General features: G+C 50.7%; 1 protein-coding gene across 2 annotated transcripts in view; it reads left to right on the top strand.

Annotated features, from left to right (window-relative positions):
- SLC22A14 (solute carrier family 22 member 14) overlaps positions 1 to 13,209 on the top strand; it is a 37,397-nt gene extending 24,188 nt beyond the window's left edge. The window contains exons 2-11 of one of the 2 annotated variants that reach the window (XM_025376713.1): positions 358 to 873; positions 1,586 to 1,689; positions 1,898 to 2,052; positions 3,288 to 3,456; positions 7,622 to 7,742; positions 8,011 to 8,108; positions 8,362 to 8,576; positions 10,193 to 10,346; positions 10,957 to 11,157; positions 12,819 to 13,209. In XM_025376713.1, coding sequence (XP_025232498.1) covers positions 358 to 873; positions 1,586 to 1,689; positions 1,898 to 2,052; positions 3,288 to 3,456; positions 7,622 to 7,742; positions 8,011 to 8,108; positions 8,362 to 8,576; positions 10,193 to 10,346; positions 10,957 to 11,157; positions 12,819 to 12,963 — 1,878 coding nt within the window. In that variant the 3' untranslated portion in view covers positions 12,964 to 13,209. Of the gene's footprint in view, positions 1 to 272; positions 874 to 1,585; positions 1,690 to 1,897; positions 2,053 to 3,287; positions 3,457 to 7,621; positions 7,743 to 8,010; positions 8,109 to 8,361; positions 8,577 to 10,192; positions 10,347 to 10,956; positions 11,158 to 12,818 lie in introns of those variants that run through there. The other variant, XM_025376712.1, reaches the window with a different exon arrangement.
- Positions 13,210 to 18,540: the final 5,331 nt, after the last annotated feature.

Below are 18,540 nucleotides of genomic sequence, written 5' to 3'. Positions count from 1 at the left end.
GCTACCTTTTGCCAGACCATTGGTGTCTCAGTGTGTGTGTGTAAACAAGAAGTCTGAGTTATGGGGAAGTTGTAGGAGAGTTCCTCAGAATTAGTCAGACCTTCATGACAACAGAAGCACAGCATTTTCTAAAACATTAAAAATCTTAATTACACTAAAACTCCAGAATGGTTGGGCCAGTGGGGAATAAATCAAGTTAACTAAGAAAGCAAGGGAGGGAGCTACTGAGAATATCAAGATTGGAATCCATATTGCTTCCAGCCAGAGGCCAGTTCCTGGTCGGTGGCTCCCATGCTGGTCTCCGATGTTCAGAAACTGGTGTCAGCAGAGACTGAGCTGCACCCTTTCTTTGGACAGATGGCAGGAGAAGAGAACGTCAAGGAAGAGCTCAGATCCCAGGATGCTTCCAGCAACTTGAGCCAGCATGAGGCAGCAGGGCATCCACATTCCTGGTCTCTGGAGATGCTGTTACACAGATTGAGGACTGACCACACCAAGCAGGATGACAAGTTTGCCAACCTCCTGGATGCGGTGGGGGAGTTTGGCACATTCCAGCAGAGGCTAGTGGCCCTCACCTTTATCCCCAGCATCATGTCAGCCTTCTTCATGTTTGCTGGCTACTTCGTGTTCACAGCCCAAAAGCCCTATTGCAACACCAGCTGGATCCTGGCAGTGGGCCCCAACCTGTCTGAAGCTGAGCAGCTGAATCTGACCATACCCCGAGGACCCAATGGCAGTTTCCTGATGTGCCTCATGTACCTTCCTGTGCCTTGGAATCTGGATTCTATCATCCATTTTGGCCTCAATGACACAGACAAATGCCAAGATGGGTGGATCTATCCTGACGCTAAGACGAGATCGCTGATCAATGAGGTATGTCGTGTCATGGGTTGTCTGTAACTACCCTACAGGCTCAGAGTTGTGCCTCCCACCCTCACTGAACAGGTGGGGAAACCGAGGCTCAGAGATGGGAAGCCATTGGCCTGAAGTCACCCTGCAGAGGCAGGGCCTGGGCAGAAAATTAGGATTCCTGCTGCCCAGTGCTGGCCCTGCCTATCTGTAGAGTACATTTGGGGTAGAGATGGGTACTGCATGGCAGGGTTTCCTTCCATCTGTTCAAGAAATCGCTCCTGTAGTTGTGGCTCTGACCTTAGAACTCATAAAAAGTAGGGCTCGGGGAAAGAAACAGCTTTGAGGCATCTCTTACGGGGCTTCCCAACCCGAGCTGCAATCTAGGCCCTTTATAACACAGACCACACTAGCATGAATCTGCAGGATAGGCCTGGCATCTGCCTTTGGGAAAGGGTCTGCACTGATTCCTGCCCTTGCTCAGTTACCCCCTGCCCCCGCCACACATCTTGGCCTGTGCCTCTTGTCACTCTCTCCAGGCCCAGCTCTCAGGGTGGAGCAGGTGCTGGAGGGGTTGCAGAGGTAGCAGAGCAGAGGCAACAGCTGAGGCACGCTGCACACAGTTACCTGCCCCTACCCCAGGTCTCCTTGGCCTATAGGTCCCACCCTGGGATGAGGCTCAGTCTCTGGACCCAAAGGTGGGCACCCGTGACCAATCCCTGTGTCTGACCCACAGTTTGACTTGGTATGTGACGCGGAGACGAAGAAGGACACTGCACATATCATGTTCATGGCAGGAATCCTGATAGGCTCTCTCATCTTCGGGCTCATAACTGACAAGTGAGTCCGCAGGAGGTTCTGCTGGCCCCCGAGCCATCCCACCTCCTCCTCATGGGCATTCAGGGTTGGAGTGTGTCAGGCTGAGGGAGGTGAGGATAAGGGTTCTCCAGGGACCCATGGATGGCTCAGGGCCTGGCCCAGGTATATCAGGCTGGAGCCAGCCAGGGAGATCCATGCGCTTGGTGCAGCCTCCCTTTGACGCCTGTAGGATGGGCCGCTACCCTGCCATCCTGCTGTCACTGCTGGGGCTGATCATCTTCGGCTTTGGGACAGCCTTCGTGAACAGCTTTCACCTGTATTTGTTATTTCGCTTTGGCATCTCGCAGTCAGTGGTGGGCTACTCCATCAGCAGCATTTCTTTGGGTGAGACTGGGCCTCAATGGGGCAGGGCGGGGTGGCACAGAGACATGGTGGCATAGGCGGGTGACAAGGGGAAGTAGTGGCAGGGGGCGTGATGTCATAGCCAGATGGCAAGGGGGCGTGGCATGGCTGCAAGAGGGCGTGGCAGGTGTGTGGTGGTGTGGGCACCTGCTGGGAGCCCACAGGGCACAGAGTCAGGGGCCTAATTGGACAGGCAGAAGGGGAAGGGATCTCCATTCCTGGCTGCCTGGAGATGCCAGAGAATCAGTACCCTGACTGCTCTTCCACCTTCATCTCCTTCCTAACTCCCTCATACCCCACACCTTCCACCACACACTCCTTGCATACCCCCAAGCCCCATGAGTTACATTTATTGAGCCCTTAAGAAAGGCCATGCAAAAAAAAAAAGAAGAAGAAGAAGGAGGAGAAGGAGGAGGAGGAGGAGAAGAAGAAGAAGGAAAGAAGAAAGAAGAAGAAAAGAAAAAAGGAGCAGGAGGAGGAGGTGGAGGAGGAGGAGAAGAAGAAAGAGAAGGAGAAGAAGAAGAAAGAACCAGATAGCTGCTAAGAGGAGCCAGGCAGCTGCTAAGCCCTTTATATGCATTGTCTCATTTCCTCCTGATGCGACTCTCTTCAGCAGGCAGTATTCTATTACTCCTTCAGCTGAGGAGGACTCTTGAGCCTCAGGGAAGTTAATCAACTTGCACAGGGTCACACAGCAACTAAGTGAAGAAGCTGGGACTTCAACCCAGGCCTATGAGATACTAAAGCACCCAGTGCAGCCTTATAGCTGCAGCTGCCTGGTTGCTCAGGGTTTCCTGGCAGGAGAACCTCTTCTCATTGGGATCCTTAGGCCTAGGTGGCCAAAGCACGAATACACTCAGAACAAAGACAAGGACAGCGGTTCCTTCCCTGACCATGTGTTGGGCCACGTGTCTGGTATTGTGTCTTTTCTATGAGAGGCACATGGTCAGACAGCGGGTGTGCAGAGGGAGCAGCCAGGTGGAGTGGGAAGGAAGCTGTGTGTATGATTAGGAGACAAGGGTGTGCCCTGGCGGGAACAGAAGTGCTCTACCAGGCTCTGAGGGGCTGTCTCTGGACCCAGTGCAGAGACAAGCAGAAGCAGCTTTGCCTGATCTCAACTGTCCAGAGGAGGTGGGGATACCCAGGAAGGCTGAATGCAAGGGCAGCCCTGGGGACCCTGAAGTGACCATGGTTTTGTCCTCTTGGCTTCTGCACAGCCACTGAGTGGTTAGTGGGCGAGCACCGGGCCCACGCCATTATCCTGGAACACTGCTTTTTCGCTGTTGGGGCCATGTTGCTGACGGGGATCGCCTACAGTCTTCCCCACTGGCGGCTGCTGTTTCTGGTGGGTGGGGCACTTGCGGTCCCCCTCATCTCCTATATCTGGTGAGCAAGCGAGTACAGGGCATGTACAGGGCTGGGTCTGATGGGCTGGATGTCGATGAGAGTGGAGGGTCCTTGAAACTGTGGGAATGGGTGGGATTTCCCCTGGGAGAAAGTGCCTGTGGATGGGATGAGATAGGAAGGCACCAAGGGCAGAGCCTCTGAACCTCAGCATTAATCTCCTCCCCGACCCAGAGAAGACCCTCAAAGAGATGTCAGAGAGGTGGTCAGAACACCAGGAGGAAGAGTGTTGAAGGCTGAGGGTTTAAGGAAAAGGGAAGGGTCAGTGTTGAAGGCAAGAGGGGTGAGGCTGGGAAAGGGTCTGCCAGCCTTGGTGACCTTCTTCAGGTGGCTTCACTGCAGTGGCAGAGGGTTAAGGAGTGACTAGGAGCAGAAGAAATTCAGCCAAGAGATGACTTTCATAGAAAAAGGGAGAAAGGGATGATTTACATGGGCAACTAAGAGTCAGGGAAGAGTATCAGATGTTTTGAATGTAGGGGAGTCACAGGCAGGAACCTAAGAGATTGAGGCTGGGAGAGGACAATTGATGGGGCAAAACTTGGAGGAATAAGGGTTGAGAACAAAAGTGAGATGCCACAGCTAACCTTGGGCAGGTGGGGAAAAGAGAGGGACAAAAGAGAAGGCCTAGAGGGAGGTGAGAAGAAGCTAAAAGAACTCACATGTGAAGGGTTAGGCAGTTCTGCATGAAACAATGATCATATTTAATCTTGACATTATTATATTTAATCTTGACCCCTCTAGAAGAAGTATGCTACTCCCATGTCATGGGAGGTGGGGAGGAGGGAGAACTGAGGCTTCTGAGGGTGGAAATAACTTGTCCAACATCACACAGCTAGAAAGTGGGGCACCTGGGATTTGAACTCAGGGGCCGTCTCCAAAGCCCCTGCATTTTAACTGTACCATGTGTAGTAAGGATGATAAAGGATGGGGTTAACAGCATGGGAGCTGGAAGCAGTGGCTCATGCCTGTAATCCCAACACTTTGGGAGGCTGAGGTGGGAGGAGCGCTTGAGGCTAGGAGTTTGAGACCAGCCTGGGCAACACAGCAAGACCCTGCCTCTACACAAAATTTTAAAATTAGCCAGACCTGGTGGCACACACTTGTAGTCCCAGCTACTTGGGAGGCTGAGGTGGAGGATCACTTGAGCCCAGGAGATCATGGCTGCAGTGAGTTATGATTGCATCACTGCACTCCAGCCTGGGCAGAAGAGTGAGACCCTGTTTAAAAAAAAACATTCAGTCCAGTTCAATTAAAAACTTTAATCTTACATCAGATCCACAGCTTTTTCCTGGCTCCTCGCTCAGGATAGTGGCCAAGGAGGATGAGGTCTGTTCTGACCTATTGTTCTTCCTATCTCCTCGTTCTGATTTTCCAGGTTCTAGGCATGGGATAGGGACATCAGATAAAATAGACCAAAGACTGACATGGCAGGGGCTATTATAGTCTCTCAGGGTCCTCTGTAGGGTAGATATTCAAATGTCATCACTCTTGGGTCCATTCGTGGGTCTTCTGAGCACTGGAATTTCCTAATGCTCCCAGTGCTCTGTTTGTGACCTCCCTCAGCTCCTGTCCCTGGCAGTTCACCCCACAGCCTCTTTGTGTAGAGGTCTCCTCATCCCAGCACATGGGGTGCCTTTAAGACAGCAGGGTCCACTTGGCCAAAAAACCCCACTGTTCCCCAGCCTCCACCCTGTTGTGGTGGGCTGCTCCATTCAACCTTCTGCCTTCATTATACCCAGATGAGAGATGAGCATCATTCTCTGGGTTTATGTAGGCCCTCAAACTCCAGGTGACACATATTAACTCTCCTATAATCTCTCTTACTGTCTGGAATACCAGCGCAAGCCCCCATGTTTCTGAATTAGCAAGTTCCAGCCAGAGTGGGATGGTAGATGTCCTTTTTAAAAGGCAGTCCCCTCATCTATCTAAGGAGTTCTCTTGAACTCCCCTTTGCCTAGCTTGAGTAGATGAGAGCCGTATGGGGAGTGAGGAGGAGAGATTCAAGACCCTGTCGCTTCCATGAACTGGATTTCCAGCCTCTATTGGTAGGCTGTTAGCAATGAGCACCAATGTGCTATGGGTGCTCAAGGTCCCTCTTTTGACATAGTTATGTCCCCTAGGCTTTGGCACTCTGGGCCTGTGATAGGAGGGGCAGTACCAATGATTTCTTTTTTTTTTTTTTTTTTTGAGACGGAGTCTCGCTCTTTCGCCCAGGCTGGAGTGCAGTGGCCGGATCTCGGCTCACTGCAAGCTCCGCCTCCCGGGTTCACGCCATTCTCCTGCCTCAGCCTCCCGAGTAGCTGGGACTACAGGCGCCCGCCACCTCGCCCGGCTAGTTTTTTGTATTTTTTAGTAGAGATGGGGTTTCACTGTGTTAGCCAGGATGGTCTCGATCTCCTGACCTCATGATCCACCCATCTCGGCCTCCCAAAGTGCTGGGATTACAGGCTTGAGCCACCACGCCCGGCCTAGTACCAATGGTTTCTAATGTATCTTTGGGGTTATTCTTTTAGTGTCTCCATGGTTAGTTCTGCTGATTTGTACTAGCCTCCTTACCAAACAGTAGCTTGGCCACATCTTTGGTGTTTTCTCCCAAACACACTTTGTTATTCATGGAAAATGAATAAACAACATGGCTAACATAAGCATTTGACAAATCTTTAAGTTCTGCTTCCCTTTTAATTATAAATTCTAATTTGTTTCTTTCTTCTCACATTTTACTGTAAGTAGTCAAGAGAAGCCATACCGCACTCTCAGCACTTTGCTTAGAGACTTCTTCCACCAAATGTCCTATTTCATCACTTACGAGTTCCTTCTTTCACAAACACTAGGGCATGAATAGAGTTCAGCCAAGTTCTTTGCCATTTTGTAGCAAGGATTGCCATTTCTCCAGTTTCTAATAGTTCCTCATTTGCATCTGAGACCTCATCAGAATATCTTTATTGTCCATATTTATGTCAACATTCTGTTCATGACCTCTTCAGTGCATCTGTTACATCTCTCCCATCGTGTCCTCCCTTCCATTCTCTTTGCCCTTGAGAGTTGGTATCCTTTTTTTATTCCCGTTTTTTCAGTGGACATGAGGCCAATCCCCCATCTTTTTGAAGAAGTCTCAGTTTAATGACTTTCTTTAGGAGAGTTCCACAGCCTTAGAGTGGAAAATGATGACTGATTGCTGAACCCTGGTGGGAGAGAGGAGGAGCAGGGCAGGTATAAGGAATGAAGTTGTCTCTAGTGTCTTGAGTGTGTGTTTATGGCAACCAGCCAGAATTGTGGTCAGGGAGGGAGTGGTGGTGTAAGAAATCAGCAGGCATAGTTTTATCAAAAAGTTATACCACCTTAGGGGACTGAGGCTGTACCAGTCCCCAAGTACATAGCTCTGCCTCTGTGCTCTTGGGCAAGCCTTTACTCCTCGAGCCTGGGAGTAAAATGTGGATAATCATACTAGGTCCAGGTTTGGATGAAAATTAAACAAGACTATATATACAAGGGCACTGAGCACCATTTTTCACACATAACTGCTTTTTATGCCAATCTGTGTGGATTCTGACAGCCTGAGAGGATGGGAAAAAACAGAGAGGACTTATTCTGAGGTCAAAGGCAATAGAGATGTGGCAGGGGAGAGACGGGACAGAGTAGAGACCTTCACTCACCCCTCCATTCACCCAGGCAGAGTGCTGGGCACTGGGGTCAGACCCAGGATCCTGCCTCCTCACACTCCTCAGGCTGTTGGGGAGACAGGGAACAGGAGAAATTCCAACTAAAAGCATGGGAGCTCTACAGGAGGCTGTGGCATGGAGGTCGGAGCCCTCAGTGTGCCTGAGCAGATAGGGATGGCCCCCCTAGAGAGAAAAGGAGAGAGCTCTCGGTGATAACCGAGGGCAAATCAAGGAGGCTGGAGACAGAGGCAGCCAGTGGTCAGGGTGTCACTTAGCAGCAGTGGAGGCCATGTGAGGCTTAGACAGGGGAAGGGCTGACTGCCGGGGAGGAGCAGAGGGCAGCTCAAGGTCAGTGGTGGCCTTCAAGGCCCTGACATCTGAATCACCTCATGCTGGCACAGGATGGCCACAGATGAGGCCACAAGAGGGCCAGCAGGGGTCTCTGGGCATCATAGAACAATGAGATAAGAGAGGGGCTGGCCACGCAGGATTCTCCCGGAGTCCCCACGGTGGCTGATGATGAAAGGGAAGGTGAAGGAAGCCAAGCAGATGCTATGCTACGCTGCAAGTGTGAACAAGAAGACCATTCCTTCAAATCTGCTGGACGAGGTAAAGGGCTTCCAGCCAGGAGTGGAGCCGGAGCAATGGGCTGTGGAAGGGCCCCTTCCCTCCTCATCCCTTCAGGTGGGACATTGGTTCAGAGGGTGCCCCCAGTCCACTGCTTAAGGACAATGGTGACAGCAAAATTGAACCCTGCCAGGGAAGGCCAGACGCCAGCTGGCACTTTCAGGGACAGGCAGGCCTTGTGGGTGCTGTGGGGCTGGGGAGCAAGCTGGGGTCTTGGCTCTGCCTCTGACTGGTTCTGCTTGTTCTGTAGGTGCAGCTGCCCAGAAAGAAGGTGACTCAGGCCTCTGTCCTGGACTTCTGTAAGAATAGGCAGCTCTGCAAGGTGATCTTGGTGATGAGCTGCGTGTGGTGAGTATCCAGGGCCCGCTGGCAGGGACTGCAAACAGGTGCGCAGGCTGGAAACTTTAGGGAGAGGATGGGAATGGTCAGGCTGCAGGGAAGGCAGCCCAAGGACACAGATCACAGGTCTCTGTGCTTATTTCTCTCCTCCGTTCCTACCCTGACCCTTGCTGCTCTGCCTCTGTCTTTATTCCCGGCTCCGTGTGTGTGTGTGTGTGTGTGTGTGTGTATGCACGCGCACGTGCCTCCTGGCTTCATCCAGGTTTACCGTCAGTTACACCTATTTTACGTTGAGCCTGAGAATGAGAGAGCTGGGCGTGAGCGTCCACTTCAGACATGTGGTCCCCAGCATCATGGAGGTGTCTGCCCGGCTGTGCTGCATCTTTCTCCTCCAGCAGATTGGGAGGAAGTGGAGCCTGGCTGTGACTCTCCTCCAAACCATCATCTGGTGCTTGCTTCTCCTTTTCCTCCCTGAAGGTACAGCTCATCCTTCCCCCGTGGGTTGCCCACCGCCTTCCTGCTTCTCAAAACCCCTCCCCACTGCCGCCTGCCCTGGCCAGCCACCTAGACACCCTGGGAATCAGCCTCCTGCACCTATAGCCCACCCACCCCACAGAGGCCCCAGCACCTCCAGTCCCTGGAGCACTGCCCTTCCTGGGTGGGGTCTCCCAGACAGGGCACCCACACTCTCTCGGAGGCCTGAGGAAGGAGGGTGTACTTTCCAGAGGACAGCAGGCAGCAGCCTTCTTCCACCAGATTCCAATCCACCTTAGAAGTAGGTCTAATGGTTACATGTGAATAGATGATGGCAAAAATATTCCTTCAACCGCTGCCCAGGCCCACCTGTCATCTGTAGCCCCTTTGACTGGGAAATGCCTGTTGTTCTCTGTAGCTGCACCAGGAATAACCTGCCCACTGAAAATTGAGTGTCATGTGGGGCTCAGCACTCAGGAACAGCTCTTGTATGGAGGCCCCTCCTTTCCAGAGGGGCTGAGTGCTGCGTTCCTGCGGGCTTAGCACTAGAAAAGGAAACAGGAAGGGCTGGTGTTATCTTCAGAATCTCAAAGAGCCCTAAGCAGTGGATACGCCACAGGTCCTAGAGCTGGAGCGATCTGTGCAGCACACGCACTTAGAATGACTGCCTGCGGAGCCTTTTCACAGTCCAGCGAGGTCAGCAGAGGCTAGATCTGGGCCCGCTGGAGGGGTTCCCTCCCTTTCTCCAGGGCTGGAATTGTGTGTGCCTGGATTAGGACCTTTCCACTCCCAGATGCTGGCAGTGTAAATTGGGTAACACAAAATGTGGAAACAAATTTATTATTGAATGTTTATTGCCTGGTGGTTTTTAAAAAAGCGGGTCTACGCTGAGTCAAGCAGAAATATGTAAACTCAGAAGTGTGAGAGAAACTAGGAATGGACTCCCCAGTAGATAAAACTGGATCTCTGATTTCATCCCAGAGACAAGAAAAGCCAGGACTGGAATGGGAGTGAGGCTGGGGCAGGGTCCTGCAGAGGCTGACAGGCAGGCAGGCAGGGGCTGAAGCCCCCAGCTTCACCAGGTCTGAGGAATGGGCTTTCTCCAGTTTCCCCTTCATTGTGCCTGTCTAGCTGGCCAGAAAACATCCTGGAATGTTTGGGACCTATCCCAGCCATTCAGGCCCCAGGAACCAAACACCCCCTTACTCTGAGCACCTTGCAGAGCCCTGGTGGTACAGCCCTGAGCAGGGGTTCCAACCCAGAGGACACAGGCCTGGCCCTGAGTGGATCCCCAGTGGGGTGAGGAAGCTGCAGTTGGGTGAGGAGGTGGAACGAAGACACAGCCTTGGAGGCAGAGATGGGGGTGTTGGGTGTAGCATGGGAGACAGTGGCCTGAGAGGCCATGGGGGTCCCAGGGGACCTCCCCACCCCTGCTGACCAACTCTGCACTGCACATGTCCTGCCTTCTGGACTGACTGGGCCTCTGACAGCTTGCCCCTCCTCTGATGGAATGCCTGAGCCTGCTGGCCAACTGGGCAGGTGGTAGGGAAGGCTGCTCAGATGCCTTCTAGGAGGGGTCAAGGGAGAGCTGATGGGCGGGCCTCCTTCACCCGCCCCAGGGGAGGATGGCCTCAGACTCAGGCGGCCACGTTGTCCGGCCACAGGGCTGAAATCCATGATGATCTTGGTGCTCACACTTGGAGAGTTCAGCCTGGCCGCCACTGTCACTGTGTTCTTCCTCTACACCGCCGAGCTCCTCCCCACCGTGCTCAGGTATGGGGTCTGGTGGGTGAGGGGGCCATGGTGGCATGAGCAGGGACTGACAATGACAAGATTAATGCAGCAAGTAAGACAAGCATTCACCTGGTGACAAGCACTGTGCTAAACAGTTTACATAAGTGATCTCATTTAAACACCCCAGAAAATCCCCCAAATGCCATCGCTAACCCTATTTCAGATGCAAGACCAGGTAGATGAAGGCACTCGATTAAGGGCAGACAGAGCAAGCAGCAGAGCTGGGATTTGGACCCAGGCAGCCTGACTCCAGCCCCTGCCTTGCACTCACTGCCTGCAAAGTGTTTGGGCCACTCGGAGGCTCAGATCCTTCCCTGAGGTTGGTGATGGGAGCACTATCTTCCTGCCTGGCTGGCATCACTGCCTGTGTCCTCTCCCTGCACTTCCACACAATGCTGCATGGTTTCTGCCTCTCCCCCTCCTCATCTCCCTTGAAGAGGCCCAGAAGAAATTATTGTCTGCTTGGAATCACACAGTGAGGACGGGACAGGGTGGAGACTGGAGGGTGTGGGGTTTCATGTAGCTGCTGGCCTGTCCCAGCCTCTGAACCCGACAGACCTCTCAGAGGAGCTCTCACCTCCACTTTCAGGGCGACAGGTCTGGGGCTGGTGTTTCTGGCCTCGGCGGCTGGAGCCATCTTGTCCTTGACAATCATCAACCAGACCCCCTCCTTCCTGCCCATCTTTCTCTGCTGCGCCTTAGCCATCGTGGCCTTTTCCCTCTCCTTCCTGCTACCGGAAACGCGAGATCAGCCCCTCTTCGACAGCCTGGACCACTCCCCACAGATGAGGTAGGTGTGGGAGCCTCCTGGGCTGTGCCAGCACGGGGCCTGGCTCTGAAGCCTTGGTACAGAGAGCATGTGGGGCGTTGTCCATCCCCGCTCCTCTGCCAGAGAGCCTGTGACCTGAAGGCTGCCATGTCTGCAGCAGTCTCCCTTCTCCTCTGGCTGCTGCTGCCTACCTGCTCCCACCCAGCCTCTGCCAGCTCCCATCTTGCTGCCCCTCCTGACCCGGGCTGGGCCGTGTCGTCTCCTTTCCTTGCCCATGCCTGCCTGTCTGGATGGGGGCATTGCTTTTGGGCATACCCTCCAGGGACACTCCTGCCAGAGGCTCCCTCTCCTCCCAGGGACAGAGGACTGGCTTGGAACCAACTCAGAGTACATCTCTTTTCCTGTCTGAACTCCTAGTTCCTCATAAAAAACCCAGTCTTGATGAAGGACTCTGGCCTCTTGGCCCCAGCAGCCCAGGACCCCATTTGGGAACTGGGCTCCACCCAACACCTCCGTGGGCACTTCTGGCCTCTGATCTCCCAAGTGTCCCCTGGAAAAGACTTGTCATGATTGGCAGAACCATCCCTTCTGGGATTTGAGCCAATGAACATGCTCTCCCTGGACCTGAGGGGACCCGAGCAGCAGTATGGAGCAGAAATTGCCAGGGCCCTAGAGTGTCCTCTGCTCTGTGCCACAGGAGTCACTGCCTCTGGGCTTTCTCTGCCCTCTTCCCTACCATCTTCCTACTGCCCTCCCGCCCTGCTCTCATTTGAATCACACATGCTAGGCACTGTGCCAGGGCTTGACTGTCAAAGGTCAGAGGTCAGCACTCCCCACCCTTGAGAAAGCCATAGCTTATGTGAAGACAGATTATGCAAACAGCTACTGCTAGCGGACTCTGACAGTGGGATGTACAGGATCTATAGGAACCTAACAAGGGAAGAATGTTCATTTGGGGAGTCGGGGAAAATGTCACAGTGACATCTGAGTAGGGCTTTGAAGGATAGATAGAAACTTGCCCCACCATAGAGAGAGGAAGTTCAGCGCTGCACAGGGAGAACAGATAGTGGTTATGGGCACAGGTTCCCTGTGCCACAACCTCCTAGTGTGTGCGTGGAGAAGTTACCTCATACCTCTGAGACTCAGTTTCTTCATTTGCAAAGTGGAATGAGAACAGAGTAATAACAATAGCTAAGATGTATTGAACATTTGCTATGTGTTAGACCCTGTTTTATACATACCTTATCTCTCTCTATCCTTAAAACAATCAAATGCAAGGTAGGTCCTATCACTATCCCCATTTTACAGATGAGAGCACTGGGGCACAGAGAGGTAAGGCCATGTAGCCCAGCCATCCCCCATGGGTTTTTTTGAGAGGATTAAACCTACATAAAGCAGCTGGCACAGGGTCTGGCATGTGGCAAGTGCTCAGTAAATGCTAGCAGTGAAGATGGTGGACCAACTTCAAAGACACAGGAAAGAGAAGGGTCTCGCGAGAGTTGGGAGCTGGAGCACACCTGATTCTGGAGGCTCCTGGCAAAGCTCCACTGGGGACCTGCCGGAGTGAGAAAGGCTCACCTCTTGGGAACGCAGGGTTGGGTGCTGCTGAAGGCACAAGCCGCTGCTTTTCTCAGCTTCTGGAAAGATGTGGCCCTGGACTTATCCTCTGATGGCTCTTTCAGGAATAAGGTCAAGGACATGACGCCTGAGGATACGTCATCTGATGATATGTCATCTGATGATATGTCTGAAGAAGCGGCCAAGAACGTCATTCTCAATGCCCAGATCCTGAGATTGTTCCCATACCCTGTCTCCAAACCTGTCTAGGATCAATAAAGAGGAAGCAAACATCCAGGCTCCCCGAGGGCCAGGCCCCCAGACCATCTTGGGTTGGAATTGAGTGGCCAAGTATGGGGTCGTGGATTCCAGGCCACAGATTCCAGACCCAGTTCAGTCTGTGGGGCAGGATCAGTCCTGCTCCCGGACCAGCACTTGACATTAAAAAAAAATGGCCGCCCTTCTGCGGGAGCTCTGCTGTGATTCATTCCAATAAAGGTACAATGTTGGTCTTGAGATGGCTGGGTCAAAGTTGGCCATGTGTGGAGAGTGCAGAGGCCCTTGGCCTGGAGGAGGATGGGTTAGACAGACTCCTTAGTGTCTTTGTCTAATCACTCAGGGACAGTAAGGAGCTCTCTGGATGGGGGCAGGGGAGTGGGGAGGGCAATGTCAATGAGGGCCAGAGGTGGAGCGAGGGCAAGACTGTGTCTGCACACCAACCACACCTGCTAGTCCACGCATCCGCTAGCATGGCGGGTTTCCACCTGAAGCACAGGCTGAGGACAGATTTCAAAGCTCCATTTTATGCACTAGTCAGGGCAGGGATGGAATGTAAAGGAACAATGAGAACTTCTCTCGTTTGTCCCATTGTACAGGGCTTTCTCACCATCTTTTCACTGATGCTACAAATAAGCATGGCCTTGGGAATTACCCAAATCAGTCCACATCCCTGGGGATGCTTTCCTGATGGCTCCATCCTAGCTGACCTCTGGCCTCCACCACTCTGAGGATAAACCCCCATAGCCCAGCTCACATCCTAACTGCCCTGCAGGTGATTCTGCCCTTCCCAGCTGGCATGGGGGCTCTGCCAGGCAGGGCCCAGGACTCCTCAACCAGACTGTGAAGTCCTTGGGTCAGGCCCTCGGCACTACCTCCTCTCTCCCTGGGAGAGGGGGAGTCGGGGCCTGTCTTACCTCCTCCATGCTTGCCTAGTTTATTGGAAGATCATGGGCTTGCAGAGAATAGCTCTGGTTCGACTCCTTGTTGCCTCTGAGGGAGGAAGACAGATAAGCATGTCAGTTCTCATGGAGCCAGGGCAGCAAGGCCATGGATCTCCCGGGCAGGTTGGAGTCTGGTGAAGCAGGGAGTGGCCTCCAGCATTCCTGGCACTCTGGCCCAGCACACTGCTTTGCGCATGTGCTCCCAAGCTTTGGGGCACCAAGAAGCTGGTGTCCATGCCTTTCCCTTTCAGTGTCATTTTCTGAGCCTACTGTTCTTAACTGGGTTTCCTAGTATGGTCTCCAAAGTGGGGTTTGAAGGGCCCGGAAAGGGATCTCGTGAAGTATCTGTCCATAGGACCACAGGATGCTGGAGAAGTCTGTGTTGCTCTTTCTGGCAGAGGCCTGTGTGTGAGCTGTGATGCCAACATATAAGCCTTATCTAAACACCTCTCCTCAAGTTACTTTGCCAGGAATCACCTAGTGCCATAGGGGACAGGAGGAAGACAGGGGTCAGGACAGAAAACTGATGGGGCAGTGTGGGTGTGAAGGAGCTGGTTGTACAGGCTGTGGCTGTCAGCAAGACCAACTGCACTCCTACACGCTTTCAATTTTTCTTAGGTGGCCAAGGCTTGTCAGTCAGTTCCAGATAGGACCTATCTAGTTGTTTACTGAATCAATGGCTATTATTATTATTATTATTATTATTATTATTATTTTGAGACAGAGCCTCTCTCTGTTCCCCAGGCTGGAATGCAGTGACTGGATCTTGGCTCACTGCAAGCTCCGCCTCCTGGGTTCACACCATTCTCCTGCCTCAGCCTCCCATGTAGCTGGGACCACAGGCGCCCACCACCACGCCCAGCTAACTTTTTGTATTTTTAGTAGAGATGGGGTTTCACCGTGTTAGCCAGGATGGTCTCGATCGCCTGACCTCGTAATCTACCCATCTCAGCCTCCCAAAGTGCTGGGATTACAGGCGTGAGCCACCGCACCCAGCCTGGCTAATATTATTTAGAGTTTGACATTACGTATTTTATTGGACTAGACCCATGCTGTCCCATACAGCAGCCACTAACCAGTCGTAGGTATTGAGGGCTTAAAATGTGCCTAGTCTGGGAGGCCAAGGTGAGCGGATCACCTGCAGTTGGGAGCTCGAGACCAGCCTGGCCAACATGGTGAAACCCCCTCTCTACTAAAAATACAAGAATTAGCCAGGCGTGGTGGGCGCCTGTAGTCCCAGCTACTCGGGAGGCTGAGGCAGCAGAATCACTTGAACCCTGGAGGCGGAGCTTGAGGTGAGCCGAGATCGTGCCATTGCACTCCAGCCTTGAGCGAGGCTCTGTCTCAAAACAAACAACAACAACAAATGTTGCTAGTCTGATTTGAGATGTGCTGTAACTGTGAAAAACACACTGGATTTCAAAGGCTTAGTACAATATAAAACATAAAACATCTCAGTATTTTTCAATATATCTCAATAATATAGATCTTATGTAAAAATGGCAGCATTTTGGATATATTGAGCAAATAAAACATTAAAATTAATTTCACCTATTCTTATTTATCTATTTTAATTTTACTTTAAGTTCTGGGATACATGTGCCGAAGGTGCAGGCTTGTTACATAGGTATACATGTGCCATGGTGGTTTGCTGCACCCATCAACCCGTCATGTAGGTTTTAAGCCCCACATGCATTAGGTATTTGTTCTAATGCTCTCCTTCCTCTTTCCTCCCATCCCCTGACTGGCCCCAGTGTGTGATGTTCCCCTTTCTTTGTCTATGTGTTCTCATTGTTCAACTCCCACTTATGAGTGAATACATTATTATTATTATTTTGATAATATGCGGTGTTTGGTTTTCTGTTCCTTGTGTTAGTTTGCAAGGATGATGGTCTCCAGCTTCATCCATTTCCCTGCAAACGACATGAACTAATTCTTTTTTATGACTGCATAGTATTCCATGGTGTATATGAACTGCACCTATTCTTAAAAATGTTCTGAAATGTGACTACCAAAAATTTTAAAACTATACAAGACTTGCTTCTGTGTCTCACATTATAGTTCTATTACATAGTACTAGACTAGAACATTCCTTTTGTTGGTCTCACACATCATTCTTATCACACAGGTATCTTGGTGTAATGACTAAAATTAAATGCCAAAATTGTATGAAATTGTCTGCTGTCAATAAATTCTCTTTCTCACACATGTGATATTTTTATGATACAACAGACAGTGTCGACATGTCGGCAGGGGCCTCCCTGTGTGCAGAAAGAGAGAGAGAGCGAGGTCAGTAATCTTGCAGCTTGTGATGGTACCCGTGGATGCCTGTGAACTGTGAATTCTGGAGCTCTAATTTCCTGGTCACTGACTACTTGCCTTTGTGGAATTCTCACCTGCTTCTTTGAGCTGTTTGTATATTTCTACCATTGTTCAAGCACTGGCCTAAATGTGGCAGCAGCCTCTTGTCCTAGGTTATCCCCTTTCATCCCCATCCTTGACGTGGGATGCTGCTGACCATTTACCAAAGGCCTTGAGGTCATGTTGAGGGGATGCCTGGGGTGAGTGTGAAGCAGCTCGGTACAGGATGAGGCCCCCAGACCATGAGTAGAAAACTTAGCCCCCCATGAATGCAAGCCCCAAGTCCAGAAACAAACAGTTGTGAATCCTGTAAGGCCTTGGCAGAAGCAAACACTAAAGCAATCCACAACAAGGTTGCCACAGCAACTCAAGACTTACAGGGCTTCTAAGGAAGATGAATCTCAATGAAAATGAACTTGTAAGTAAAAATTACTGAGCACATGAAGAAATAAAATGGCATAAAAACAGAAGGAATACACTGGAGGGTTTGCCATCAATGAACTAGTGGTGATAGTGCTGTTTCTGAAAAGACTTTGTTTAAAATGTTCAGAGATAAAGTCACATAACTCCTAAGACACAAACTTGGAAAAAGACACCCATAAATCCTAGAAATGAACACTATAGTGGCTGAATTAAAGAACACAATAGAGAAGTAAAATCAGAATAAGATACTGCCCAAGAGGGAGTGAGTTGCTCGATTCTTTTATTATTAAATATAACTCCCCTGTCTCTATTAATGCTTTTTGCCGTAAGTTTTATTTCACCTGACATTCTTACAGTAATCTTTTAAACTTTTTCATTGAAGAATAACACATGTAGAAGTGCATAAACCATTTAATGTGTTTTTGTTTATTAGTTTTTAGAGACAGGGTCTCGCTCTCTTTCCCAAGCCGAAATACAGTGGTGCAATCATAGCTCACTGCATCCTCGATTTGTTGGGCTCAAGTGATCCTCCTGCCTCAGCCTCCCAAAGTGCTGAGATTACAGGTGTGAGCCACCATGCCCAGCCCTGTTTTTTTGAATATCACAAAGCACATACTGGGTACCCATTGCCCTTATCAAGAAACAGAAAATTATCAGCATCCCAAAGCTCCCTCCTTCCTCTCTCAGTCACCGTCTCCCCTTCCTTCAAGGTAATTACTCATTTCTAACAATATAGGTTACTTTTACTGGTTTTTGAACTTTATAAGAGCAGTCACAGTTTGAACTCTTGCTTCTTTCACTCAACTCTGAGATTCATCCATCATAGCTCACTGCAGCCTCAAACTCCTGGGCTCAAACAATCCTCCTGCTTCAGCCTCCAGAGTAGTTGGGGCTGCAGGCACATGCCACCATATCTGGTTAATTAAAAAAAAAAAATTGGAGGCTGGGCACAGTGGTTCACGCCTGTAATCCCAGCACTTTGGGAGGCTGAGGTGGCTGGATCACTTGAGGTCAGCAGTTCAAGACCAGCTTGGCCAACATGGAGAAACCCCATCTCTACTAAACATACAAAAATTAGCCTGGCATGGTGATGCATGCCTGTAATCCCAGCTACCTGGGAGGCTGAGGTGACAGGATGGCTTGAACCTGGGAGGCAGAGGTTGCAGTGAGCCGAGATGGTGCCACTACACCCCAGCCTGGGCATCAGAGTGAAACTCCATCTCAAATTTTTTTTTTTTTTAGAGACAAGATCTTGCTATGTCACCCTAGCTGGTCTTGAACTCCTGATCTCAAGTGATCTGGTCACTTCCATCTCCCAAGCAGCTGAGGTTACAGGTGCAAGCCACCATGCCCAGCAAGTCGTTTGTTTTTATGCTATGTTCTGTTGTATGAATGGGCCACAGGTTATTCATCCATATCCAAAGTGATAAACCTTTGGTGCTTTCCAAATGGTGAAAATGTACTATGATGAATAATGCCTGTATGAACCTTCTTGTAACTGTATCCTGGAGGACAGACACCCTGGTTTCTCTAGGGTTTTTACCTGGGAGCAAGAGTGCTGAGTCAGAGAGAATACATCACTCAATTTTACTAGATATGCCAAGCCATTATCCAAAATGGTGTTTCAATGTACACTTTTAAAAAGCAGGGTAGAAGACTTCATGCATGTCACATCTTTGATAATACTTGATTTTTTTTCAGATGTAAGTTTTACACAATCTATGGCTGTGTAGTGATGTATCTTGAGTTTAAAATTGCATTTCCCCTCTTCCTAAGAAGGTTGAGAACTTTTTCATAAATGCATTGGCCACTTGGATTTTCTGTTTTGTGAAGTACCTAGTCA

This window comes from Theropithecus gelada, chromosome 2, assembly GCF_003255815.1.
Source record: "Theropithecus gelada isolate Dixy chromosome 2, Tgel_1.0, whole genome shotgun sequence".
In the NCBI taxonomy this organism is placed as follows: domain Eukaryota; kingdom Metazoa; phylum Chordata; class Mammalia; order Primates; family Cercopithecidae; genus Theropithecus; species Theropithecus gelada.
The sequence above is the reverse complement of the archived record's forward strand: the minus strand, read 5'-3'. Positions and strand labels throughout refer to the sequence as shown.